A 13,036-nucleotide genomic window follows, 5' to 3' on the forward strand; every position below is an offset into this window, starting at 1 on the left:
TTGTTTTATTGAGAAAGTGGTTTATTAAGAAAGACACCACACATGATATTGTATTTGATTTATATTTGTTTTATTGAGAAAGTGGTTTATTAAGTAAATTTATAAAATAAAATAAAATAAAATATAAAATAATTTTTTTAAATTTATATTTGGGATTTCCAGTATGATGTCACAAAAGGTGTCATGACTCACCGGCTGTCTATAAAAGACTGAAGTGTGATGATGAAATCAGATGCTGCTTCGAGACCACCTGAAGAGCTCTCCGGCACCAGAACCATCGCTGATATTGCCTTGAGCAAAGAACTTTTTGATAATTATACTTTATTTAATACTTATATTGAGAAGTTGTAGAATATACTGCTTACTTACTAACTGTAATAATAAACTGACTTGTATTTATATAACACAAGTCTGCCTCCCCTGGCATTGATTTATAGCTAAGAACAGACCACGGAGAAGTCTTCTGTGGTTTATTTTGTAAGTATGAACTCAGATGCTTATGCGATAGGACAGATTTGACTTACTTTACCTAACCTGAGAATAAATAAAATAAGGTAGAAGGTGTAGGAAATTTAGCACCATAAAACAATATATATATATGTGTGTGTGTGTATGTGTGTGTGTGTGACAAATGAGGACATAAATTTGTATAATGACAAAGGTATGACATAGGTATTACAAGGAGAAGGTGACTTTTCAGGACATTACCCCATGTCCCCACTTTTCAAAACGCATATAAATCACACAGAATGGAGTGTATTGAAAATCTGAAATAGCACAAAGTTTCCTGTGAGGGGTAGGTTTAGGGGTAGGGTTGGTGTAGGGCAATAGAATATACGGTCTGTACAGTAGAAAAACCATTACGCCTATGGGATGTCCCCACTTTTCACAAAAACAAACCTGTGTGTGTGTGTGTGGTGAACATATGATTATTATTTTGTATTTATTAACAACTATTTTTTTTTTAGAATGTGAAAACTGTACATGTTTGTAAATTGTATATCCATTTATGTGCCACTGGCATCTGTTTGATTATTTTGTATCAAACATTTGCCAGTCAGCGTTGTGATTGAATCGAGCCTCACTCTAAAAAAAACAACAACAACAACAAAAAACATAAAAATAGGGCACAATATTCTGTATTAATATGATGAAAAATTCCATATTGATTTTTTAACAGGTTTCTTACCTGCATTTTTAATTGTGTACCACTGTGTGTCGTGTTTTAGGAATATACAGATAATGTCCTGGCAGAATTTTTTTTTTTTTAACAGTGCTGAGACGTGTCATGCTACTGGAATTTTCATAGTTGGCACTTCTGATTCAAGGAAAGCCCAGACTCAAGTAAAAGAACACGCAACTTTTATTTCCCAGCAGCACAGTTTATTGAAGCACAACATTTTCTGAAGAAAGGTGGTACAAATGAAGCTTCTCTTTACTTTGTTCTCAGCGTGTGTTTTACTATGCCATGGTAAGACATTTTCTTACAATCTACACGCTTTCAGTTTCATTTTACATACTATTCAATTTATACTTGATATTGTATAAATATACTCGATTTATACTTAGTTATTGCTGTTTTATGTCAATGAGGAATTGAAGTTCAATGTGGTAAATGAGGACACATTGTTGCAGACATGTTTATGGGGGTATGAGGATAGAAACTGAAAAAAAAAAGAATAAGGCAAATTATATTGAAAATGCTCAGGGCTGCGTTTCTCGATAACGATTGATCTTAGCACTTAAGAGCGTTTGCTACGAGATCGTTCGTTATTGTTTCACGTGCGTTTCCCAAAAATGCACTTAACGCAATCGCACGTAGCCGTGCTTTAAGTGCTACTTAAGTTACAATGCTTTTGGGAAACAGGCCGTAATATTAAGATAAGTCGTACGATCGTTTTTACGAACTTCTTAGGCTTACGAAGCTTTTGGGAAACGCAGCCCAGGTCAGGTCAGGTGATATAAAAATGTTCTGTTCTCTATGATGATGCTGTTGTGTCACTAAACACAATCCAATGTGAGTGTGTGATTTTTGTAAATCAGACATGTTCATATACTGTTTGTTCACGTGTCATACATGTATTGTGTTTTTCATAGCCTATGTATGAATCAAATTGCATTTCTTATGATCTTTATGATTGTTATGAAGTGATTTATAATTAACTGTTTGTTTCTTCTTCAGGTGTGTTTGGTGTTGAAGAAATTACAGTGCCTGTGATGGAGGGAGATTTTGTCACTCTGCACACTGGTGTTAAAACAAACCAACAAGACAGAATTCGATGGTATTTTAATGACATTCGCTTAGCACAAATCACTGGAGATCTCAGTAAGACCTGTACAGATGTTCAGTGTGATGGGAAATTCAGAGACAGACTGAAGCTGGACAATCAGACTGGATCTCTGACCATCACAAGCATAATGACCTCAGATGCTGGACTTTATAAACTGAAGATTTTAGGCAGCCCCAGCAGTGAAAAGATCTTCAATGTTACTGTTCATGGTGAGGCATTTAACAAATGTTTAAAAGCAAGCTATATGTGTTTAAATCCCATTTATTTATTATAACATTTTATGATCACAACAAATATGTCAGTGCTATATGATGCAGAATGCAGCAGTTTATAATCCCATCTGGTAAAGCGGTACAAAAAAAAAAGTATAAAATTCAATAAAGTTGTATTATTGAATATTTGATGCATATTGATCCAGATTTCCTGATAGAGTTGAACACAAAAATGTTCTTACATTGTGACTTCTTTAAAGATTCTGTACTGGAAAAAAAGAATAGCCGCAAGGGAGCAACTGACGACCGACCGAGCTTCCAATTGCACTTAAGAGATTTTGTTTCCTTATCACTGCTCTTCCAGAAAATAATAGCCCTGGCATCAGTATTCGTATCAGTATTTTATTTTCCGAGTTGTGTTGCGGTAAAAAATGTTGTAACAGAGAAGAGCTCAGAAAAAGCGACTACCATCATTTATTTTGAAGTTACTTTTGTTTCTTCTGAATTTCTTTCTGAAATGTTGTTGAGTTTTCCCTCAAAAGGACTATTTGGTCAACTGTCGATTGTGCTTCTGGTGTTTTTCTACAGATCAAAAGAAGACAGTGCCAGTGAAGGAGAGAGAAACAGTCACTTTATGTACTGGTGTAGTAAATCCAGATGATGTGATGACGTGGTATTTTAATGACACTCTCATCGCTGAAATCAATGGACATCCTACTAAGATCTGTACAGATGTTCAGTGTAAAGATAGTGATGAGAGATTCAGAGACAGACTACAGCTGGACAATCAGACTGGATCTCTGTCCATCATGAACATCAGCACCACAGACTCTGGATTTTATCAACTACAGATCAACAGCAGCAACAGCAGCAGCAGTATTACCAGGAGCTTCAGCGTTACTGTCTTTGGTGAGTATGAGTTAGTCATTCAGTTTATATGGTCTTTTCATTTTATAGGTAGATGAAATTCAAAAGCACATGCTTTTGATCAGTGGATGCGAGATGCAGTTACAATGCAGAACTGGTCTGATCTAAAAAGTTAAAATCTTACAATTTAAAGTTTTATAGTGAATATGTATTTTCTTACTATGTCCATTCCATTTCTAGCTAAAAGAAATTAATTATTTGGTTGTGACGGTAATATGAAATTATTTTAACAGTCACAAATGGATGGAAAAGTCATGAAAATATTCAAATGATAGAAAACTCTCATAACAAACCAGTGAAGTACTTCATGGTGACCATGTATGAAATGTGGTGTTCTATTCATCACCGTTCACATTTACTCTCTATTAGATTTGCTGATGATTTATACTGTTTGTTATAAATCTGAGTAACGACTGTCTCCTTCTATTCACTACAGATCCACATGTAGAAACTCCAGCACAGGATCTAACTTTACACTATATGAAAGCAGTATTTGTGAGTGCAGCCTTGTTGGTGCTGGCCGTGGCTGTTGCTGTTGGTGTGACTTGCTGTGTCTGGAAGCATAAACGAAAAAAGTGAAAGTGTAAGTATTAGTATTGTTTCAAATTGAAAAGTTTCTGTTACTACAAACCGCCAAAGCCACTTCAGCTTTAATACGTGAAATAAAATTGAAGGAGAGACAGTATTAGCTAATCATGTGATTTCAGATTCTTCGATGGCATTAAAATAAAATGATTTTACAAGTAAAATAAAAGTAATTGCTGTATAAGTTTGCTGGTGCTCTCCGTGGTGCTGAAGGTGTCTCTGCTCTGTGGAGCACCATACCTCTTTCTGGCCACCACACAAGATAGAAAGAGCAATAAAATATTCTGGAGACACATACTACAGTCTGTACATTCCCCTAGTAAATTCCATTATGTAAATTCCAGATGCTTTCTTTTAGATTTTAGAGTGTTAGTTTTCTCTGTAATTTCCTATTATGTAATAGGAAAGTCCAATGGATTTTTTTTTTTTTTGTCAAGCCTAGTATTTTAAGTTATTTGGTAATTTGATTTTGCTTACTATTTATGTCTGTTTCTGCATTATTAGTGGGTTTCCAATTTTACCAAAATTGTCAATTCAGCTCGGTCAGTTTTTTAGGTTTCCTAATTTTTGTTGTTATTTACATAGGACCGTTTACTTTGAGTATATTTCCCTGTGGGTCTAACAGATTTTCTTCGGCCTGAAAAAAGACCAATATATAAAACATGCCTGGTTAGTTTTCTTGCTCTAATTTCTGTTCTGTTTGTTTTTTTGTGCTGAAATGAAGTCAGTACCAGTGATGGAGGGAGAAACGGTCACTCTAAAACAGATGTTACTGGATTATGGAGAGATGATCAGATACAGATATAGTTGTTGTTTTATAGCATAAAAGAGCTTCACTTTAAGATGCTAATGTTAAGATGTTAATGGCAACAGAAAATCACTCTTATCATGATCCTTGTCCTCATCATAGGTTTCCAGAATATCTTTCATTTTTATCTGTTCATTCTAAATAATATTTTATGGCAGTTAATTGATTAAAAAAGAAAACTCACACAATCACACATTAACTTCACTTGCTTTAGATTTTATATTAATTGTATTATATTTATCTTCTTCATGCATAATTATTTATTGGTGATTGGTGATTACTATACAGCCACTGTTCCTTTTACTCTTAGGAATGAATTTAGTCTGTTTTCTATCTTTTCATGTCTTGTGTGTTTTACTTCAGGGTCCACTGCAAACAGAAGAAATGACTCTGATGAGGCAGACATGACTTTACTGTAAGGTTTCCAGCAGCTTCAGTATGAAACTCATGTATATATTTATACCAATATGAGCTCAATATTCTTGTGCTCACATTGATCTATAGATCCACCCTGGTGCTTAGTTTAACCTCTTAGGTAAATCTGATCAAAATACAGTGGTAACTTGTGGCGACAGATGTAGATGGAGCAGAATATTGCCACTAGTGCTATTGGTTTATCATTAAACATTAATATAATAATATATAATATTATATATATATATATATATATAATTAAGAGTATTAAGTATTAGATTAAATTAAGAGTATTAAGACAATATTAGTATTTAACTTTTTTATTTTATTTCTTTTTAGCTTGAGTAAACATTCATAACTTCCATATCTGTTACTCAGTGCATATATTGCATGCCTGATATATTTACTGTTTCATGCTCTTATCTTACACAGTGTGTCATTAAAGGCTGCAACTAGTAAATATCTTATGATAAATATCATGGATAGATTATATAAGAATATTTGTGCACTTTGCCAGTTTTTTTCTGTGATATTAAAGATGTGAATGTTTAATCCTAACAATAGAAATGTGAAAATTTTTATTTTTTATTAAATTTTATTATGCACTGGCTGTAGGCCTACAAAACATCAAACCATTAAGGCAGTACAGTTATAAAAACAAAACCACAGTTTTACTACAAATACCATGGTTGAATAATTGTCACAGGGAATTGCATCAGTGCTTCATGTTGAGTACTGGAAATATGAATTTATGTCACAGGATTATAAATACAAAAAACAAAGGCCAAATTCCCTCAATCATCCATCACAATGAGAAAAACCAAAGAATATAGTTCTGATGTGCAGCAAAAGATAATTGAGCTTCACAAATTAGAAAGTGGATGTAAGAAAAGAGCTAGAGCAGTGAAAATTCCCATTTCCACCATCAGGGCAATAATGAGGGGTTTCAGTCGACATCAAATATTACAAATCTGCCTGGAAGAGGACGTGTGTCTATATCATCCTAATGCACAGTGAGGAGGAGAGGTTGAGTGGCTAAAGACTCTCCAAGGACCACAGCTGGAGAATTGCAGAAAATAGTTGAGTCTTGGGGTCAGAAAACCTTAAATAAAAATTGTCAAACAGCAGGGTTTCAAGAAAAAAATAAAAATCAAGAAAAGAAAATGCTCTCATCCAAAAACAATCCCCAGCATATTCAGTTATCAGACACGACTAGAACTTCAAATGGGACTGGCTTCTATGGTCAGATGAAACTACAAAATGAGCTTTTTAGCAACAAACACTCAAGATGGGTTTGGTGCACACAGGGATAACAAGTACAATGAAAAGTACAATGAAATATACTACTGTATTTTTGATGTTGTGGGCCTATATTTCTGCTTGAGGTCCTGGACATCTTTTTTAGATACATGGCATCATGGATTCTATCAAATACCAACAGATAAAAATAAAAAGACTGTCCATACTAGAAATTGTTACGGTGCAAACAAGACGAGAGGTGTGCGGATCCATGTGCAAAGCTTTATTCTGAAACATAGTCAAAACAGTCAAGGGTCGGACAATGGCAAACAGGTATATAGAGTGCAAGACTGAAGAGTAATCCAAAACACAAGCGATGGTCCAGGCGAGGAATAAACAGTATCCGAACAGGGCGAGACGAGAGGGGTAATCCAAGACAGGCGAAATACTTTAGGGCAGGCAGAGATCATACAGAAACGAGATATACAAGCCAGGATCAAAACACGAAATTACTAAGGCAATAAACAGGATAAACTAGACTCAGAACTAGAAACTCGAACTAGGACCGGGAACTGGCTCCGTAAAGGAGCTACGCATAACAGCATAGATGCTAAACAATACTCGGCAGTTTGAAAGGGATCTGAGTGAGTGTTATATAGTGAATGTGTGATTGGTCTTATAATGGGCCATTGTTGGATCTTCCAAGAGGACAATAATCCAAAACAAACATCACAATCAAAACAGAAATGTAAGTCGCTTTGGATAAAAGCGTCTGCTAAATGCATGCATTATTATTATCATTATTATTATTATTATTGTTGTTATCATTGAGTAATCATACCTGGGAGCAGATATAGAAAAAGCTATTTCACTCATAACTGCTGAGAAGAACAAAGACTTTGATTTGGTGTAAAAGGTATCAAAAGTTGAGATAGCCTAAATACTCCGGAATGTTTGTTTATACTGTGTTTTCTCTTTGCTGACGGGTTTATTCAAGTTTGCTGTTAGTATACTTCTTTTAAACTAAAAATAGGAAAGTATACTTTTAGTCTACCTTTTAATGTACTTCTCAGAAATGGGCTTTATGTACTTCTCAGAAATATACTAAAATGACATTTAAGTATACCTGACTTATACTGAGGAAAAAGTCTAAATATATTTGGGCTATAATTGTGCTCCTAGAATCCGTGTTTTCATTGTTATACGGTAGGGGGCGCTAGTACACATCTTCTGTACAGAATTTCTAAAAAACACAAGTGAAGAAGAAACCGAAACAACAGATGCTTCTACATGTAATCTAACACGGTCATCAGACATAAAACAGCATCAAAACTGTGTAACATTATGGAATAAAATGTCGACCAATGAAGAGGTAATAATGACTGTCAAGCTTTGGGGTGTTGATCGACTCCATCTATGTTTTGATTATCATTCTGAATTCAATTCATAGTCTTTTTTCAGCTTGTAGTTCAAAATGTTGTTTATGTCTTTATTTATGACACTTATCCACATTTAAGTGTTTAAAAAAAGAATGCATGAAGCTAGTTCAATGTTTTTTTTTACAGATACCCTGTTCTTTCTTTTGATGATTTGTATGTTCAGATATTCATGTAACAAAATATATACAAATGAATACCTAAATAGGGACATAGTAGTATACTTAAGGTATGATGTAAAGTTCACTTAAAAAAAACTTACACGAGTATACTTGCAGTATAAAACTACTAAACTAGTAGTTTACTGAGAATACTTGAAAGTGTACTAAAAATGCTACAAGTATCTAATTAGTAAACTATCAGTATACCTATAAGTTTACTTTTGATATAGTTTCAGTACAAGCTAAAAATATTGATGTAAACAAGTTGTGTACTCAAAGTTTACTACTGTTATGTAGTATGTGTTTATGTATGAGTGAACACTTTTGAATGTATGTCGGGCAATCAGTGTGGCCAAGTCATACACGATTTATGTAGTTAACAGAGAAAAAAATAACTTTCACTTTCTTCTACATAAGCAGCCTCCTCCCACAAATACGTCATTCGTTCATAGGTGGTTTCAACATAGAAACAAAAAAGACTCTTGTTTCAACAGAATATGCAATAGTTTGAAAGAGAAAAAGTGATGACATTTTTCATTTTCGTCCCAGTGTTGGTTTTACAGCTAGGTAAGTCATGTATTTGTCGAATGGTGAATGTGACTCAGTTTCATTTTGTAGCCCAGCTCTTATCAACACTAATACGTAATAGCTGTTGCGTTGTTTTGAGACGCTTATCGCTGTGCGATGAATCCACTTTAGTTTCGATTTCGATTTACAACGATTATAAACACAAGATAAACGGTGTTTACCCTTCCTTGTAAACCCGAATTTAACGTCCAAATCAGTCAAATCACGTAGGCTAACGTGGTTGATAATAAGAGCAGTTATTAAAAGCACATTATAGGCTACTGCGAAATAGATCTCGTGGCTTTGATATGTCTCTGCACTGTATACTTTTGGTTTAGAGTGCGTGCCTAAACGGTCAAATACAAACACAAAATTCTGGCATTCACGTAAACACAGTGAAAGTAAGTATAGTTTTTCTTTAGGCTATTTAAATGCTTAATTCAGTCCCAGCTTATTTTGCAGATACAGATAGGTTATAAAGCATTCCTTGGTTAATTTCCTCAAAAACAGCATACACCTTATCTTTGTGAACTACTGATGACTAATAGCTTTAGAGGCAACTTGCTTCCTGGATCCTCCTCAGCACTTGCAGTGGTGTAGGCTATACTGTAGTACATTGTCTGTTTTGCTATGTATGCAAATGGTTTGATCAGTTATGAAACTGAAACTTTGTGATCTGATAAAGGCTCACACAAACATACATTGAATGCATTAAAAATGTATTGTGTTATAGGCTATGCTTTCTTAGAAGTTATAGGGCTAATGTTTATTTCTTCTCCAGGTGCATCAGGCATTGATGCAGACAGGGTGTCATTGTTTGTGATGGGGAGAGATTCAGTCACTCTACACACTGATGTTAAAACAAACCAGCAAGAAAAGATTAAATGGTTTTTTAATGACACTCGCATTGCTCAAATCAGTGACTATCTCAGTAAGACCTGTACAGATGTTCAGTGTAATGAAGGCACTAAGAGATTCAGAGGCAGACTGAAGCTGGATAATCAGACTGGATCTCTGACCATCACAAACATCACAACCACAGACTCTGGACTTTATAAACTACAGATTATCAGCAGCAACAGCATCAGTGAGAAGATCTTTAGTGTCACTGTCCAGGGTGAGTCGTATAATACCTAATCACAGCGTGTTTATTATCACAACAGTGACTCAGCTTTGTTTCAGTTTCTGTTTCAGGGGCTTTTAGTTTGTATTTCCTTGTTTTCCCATTCATTCATTTCATTCCTGTTTTCTTTTGTTCTAGTTTCCAGTTGTTTTTACTCATTGTCTTTATCTGCATGTTCTGTTTTGTTCATTGTTTTCTAAATGTCACCAGTTCCTTTCAGTTCAGAGTCCAGTATTGTCTTGTTGTGCAAAACTGCTATGTTCTCCTTTGTGAGTTCTTGTTATTACCTCTGTTTTGTAAATACACTATTATTGCTGCAAATAGACTCTCTTCTTCCTTTCCTTTCCTGCCTCACCATAACATTCAGAGCTGTGTACAGTTGAGTGTACACAGGTAAAGAGACCTACTTTTCTTTCAGAATTATTGAGGGTCGATTGTTTTGTGTAGATATATATTTTATTATATTCATTCAAATAATTTATCTTGCCAAATTGCCATGCCGAATAAGCGAAGGTGGTTGGTTTATAGTAGGCATGGGCCGGTATGAGATTTTGACGGTATGATAACCTTAAGCAAAAATATCACGTTTCACGGTATCGCGGTATTGTTGTTACAGCTGTAAAATGTGTTCTTTTTAAATGACTGGTAAAAAAAAAAAATTTTCCCGCTGAACACAATATATTTTGTTTTTGAGCAACATACAGAATATTAGGAACAGTAAAATTTGTTTATTTTTGTTTCCTAAAAAGAAGAAAAATAAAGTCTGACATCTTTATTTAACCTAAATCTGTAATTACAGTTATTTAATTTTAGTTATATAATTCATATACATATCATTTATATAATTTCATATAATTTAGTTATATAATTGCATATACATAATTTGATTTAATAATAACCCAATTTGAAGCAAAAACAGAATGTTCTGACTAGCTTTGTGAAATTATACTACATGCCTGAATGAAACAAACAGCAGAAGCTCTGAATGAGACACAGATTTCCTTGGTTACCGCTGTAAACAAAGCAACACTGTGCTGAAACACTGCTTTAATATGAACTATACAGTGACGAGATGAAAAGAAAAGACCACGTAAACTTTTCTGAAGACATTCATATAAACCCCCAAATCAATATTGAGGATTTTCTTCCAATAGTTTGTGCATCATGAACAGTGAGTGATCTGCCTGCTACAGTATTTTTCTCTGTGCGTCCGTCTTCAACATCTGGCCTGTGTTAACGGGCGTTTACAGACTTCATATTTTCAAATAAATTACATTTTGGAAAACGATTGCATTGCAACGCAGTTTGTGCAAGTCCAGAACAAAGACGAGTTGCTTGCAATAAGACAAAAAACGTCCGGTTGCTGATCGCATAAGTTCCAGGGAAAGCTCCTTAAGTTCGGCCATCCTACACACACGTGACTGACCACTCGCTCGCACCAACCGGAGGAGGAGGATGTCGTGTTCTCTCTACACTGCACTCAACCTGAGGGATTCCTACACTTTCAGTCTTTGAGGAGACATGAAAAACAGCGCATACCGCAGAAATGGTATAACGGAAAATATTAGCGATTTTGAAACCGTGACATTTTCAAATCGCGGTATACCTTGAAACCGGTAATCGGCCCATGCCTAGTTCATAGCAAATCTAAAAAAAATATGTGCGACTGCCACTAGGGGGCGAAATACAGCAATCATGCGAATGTCAGAGATGATGGAAAGGTGGCTTAAGAGCTGAATTACAAATATTTCCATTAGTTTCCCTAAGAATATATATTGAATAATGCATTTTATGCATGCTAATTGCATATTTAAATATGTCAGTTTAGCAGCAAATGCCATTGTTGAGGGCATATGTGTGGGTCAATAATTAATATTTACAACCCGAATTCCGGTGTTCTGTCGATTTGTGCTACCCTGTCAGATTTTGCTACCTCCCATTAAAACAGTGGGTAGTACAATTCGACAACGAAACATGCTACCTGTAAAATTATGGTTTATTAACGTCTACACCTCCCCAACCCTAAACCTACCCTTACAACAATGCAAATACAGTAATTATGTGTTATATTCGCAGTTGTGGCTAGAAGGGATACAGCTACAGGAAACCAACAATAAATATTTTTTCAGTCTATTAGATTGTGTTTTATTACAGTTTTTCTCGATTGCTAAAACACTATAACCAGGCTTTTGAGCTATTCAATAAATTTCAAAACCATAACGCCATTTTTCAAAAAGCACACCCATCTTGCTGAACTATAAACACTATTCCCCTGCTTTAACACATGAGTCAGATTTGGTGAACTGTTGTCATTTAGAAGCATTCAATACTGTTCACTCAAGTCAGCACAGCTTGAGCTCAATTAGCAAACAATTACCAATTACCCAACACTAAGAGTCAAAATTTAACACACATCAATCAGATCCTTCAATAAATAGATAAAAGGGCCCGAATCAGTTCACTGAGCTTTGGAACAATGGATCCACAGAGAAATGAAGGAATAGGTCGAAGAGGAGGAGGAGGGAAAAGAGGAGGAGGAGGGAGAGGAAGAGGACGTGGTGGAGGAGGAAGAGGACATGGTGAAGGAGGAGGGAGAGGAAGAGGACGTAGTGAAGGAGGAGGAGGGCAAGGAGACAAGCAGTCTCAGATGAAATTCGAGCCACTTTAGTTGACCATGTCCTTGTCCATGGTATGACTATGAGGGAGGCTGGGCAATGAGTACAGCCAAATTTGAGTCGCTTCACCGTCGCCTCCATCGCCTCCATCATCAGGGAGGAAAACAAGTAGGTGTACTTACAGTAAGACTGCTCTGTACAGTAACTTTAGAAACTTTAGAGTGTTGCACTGTGCTACTGTAATAAAGAAATGCATCAAATTGCCTCGCATACAGATAGAGTTTCAGTATGTTTCCATTTTTTCCTGTAAAAAGGATGTGTGACAGTTACAGTAATGAGTGCTTCTATTTTTGTAGGACACAGAGACGACCACCTGGTGGAGGCAGGCTAAGGCTTTTGTCGGAGGAGCAAGAGAGGGAGCTTGTAAACATACTAATGTAATCTGCCTGCGAGAGATTCAAAGAAGAGTGATTGAGGATAATCATCATTTTCGAGGGATAAATGCCATCAGCCCCTCCACAATTGATCGTATCTGCCGAAAGCACCGGTTCCGTATGAAACAGGCGTACCGCGTCCCTTTCGAATGAAACTCTGACAGAGTGAAAGACCAACGAGTGGAATATGTTCAGGTATGAGTTTTGATATCGTATGAAGTATT

At 35.6% G+C, this 13,036-nt stretch overlaps 1 protein-coding gene and 1 pseudogene across 1 annotated transcript in view; one reads left to right on the plus strand and one right to left on the minus strand.

Moving 5' to 3' along the window:
* Positions 1-13,036, minus strand: part of LOC107694557 (natural killer cell receptor 2B4-like) — a 55,055-nt pseudogene that overhangs the window by 15,813 nt on the left and 26,206 nt on the right.
* The window catches only part of LOC107694276 (uncharacterized), a 12,809-nt gene continuing 9,199 nt past the window's right edge, over positions 9,427-13,036 (plus strand). Inside the window, exon 1 of the mRNA XM_016493932.1 lies at positions 9,427-9,757. Within this exon, the coding sequence (XP_016349418.1) occupies positions 9,463-9,757 (295 nt within the window). The 5' untranslated portion in view covers positions 9,427-9,462. The remainder of the gene's footprint in view (positions 9,758-13,036) is intronic.

The sequence above is a fragment of the Sinocyclocheilus anshuiensis genome, unplaced genomic scaffold (assembly GCF_001515605.1).
Source record: "Sinocyclocheilus anshuiensis isolate Anshui unplaced genomic scaffold, SAMN03320099.WGS_v1.1 scaffold954, whole genome shotgun sequence".
Taxonomy (NCBI): Eukaryota; Metazoa; Chordata; class Actinopteri; order Cypriniformes; family Cyprinidae; genus Sinocyclocheilus; species Sinocyclocheilus anshuiensis.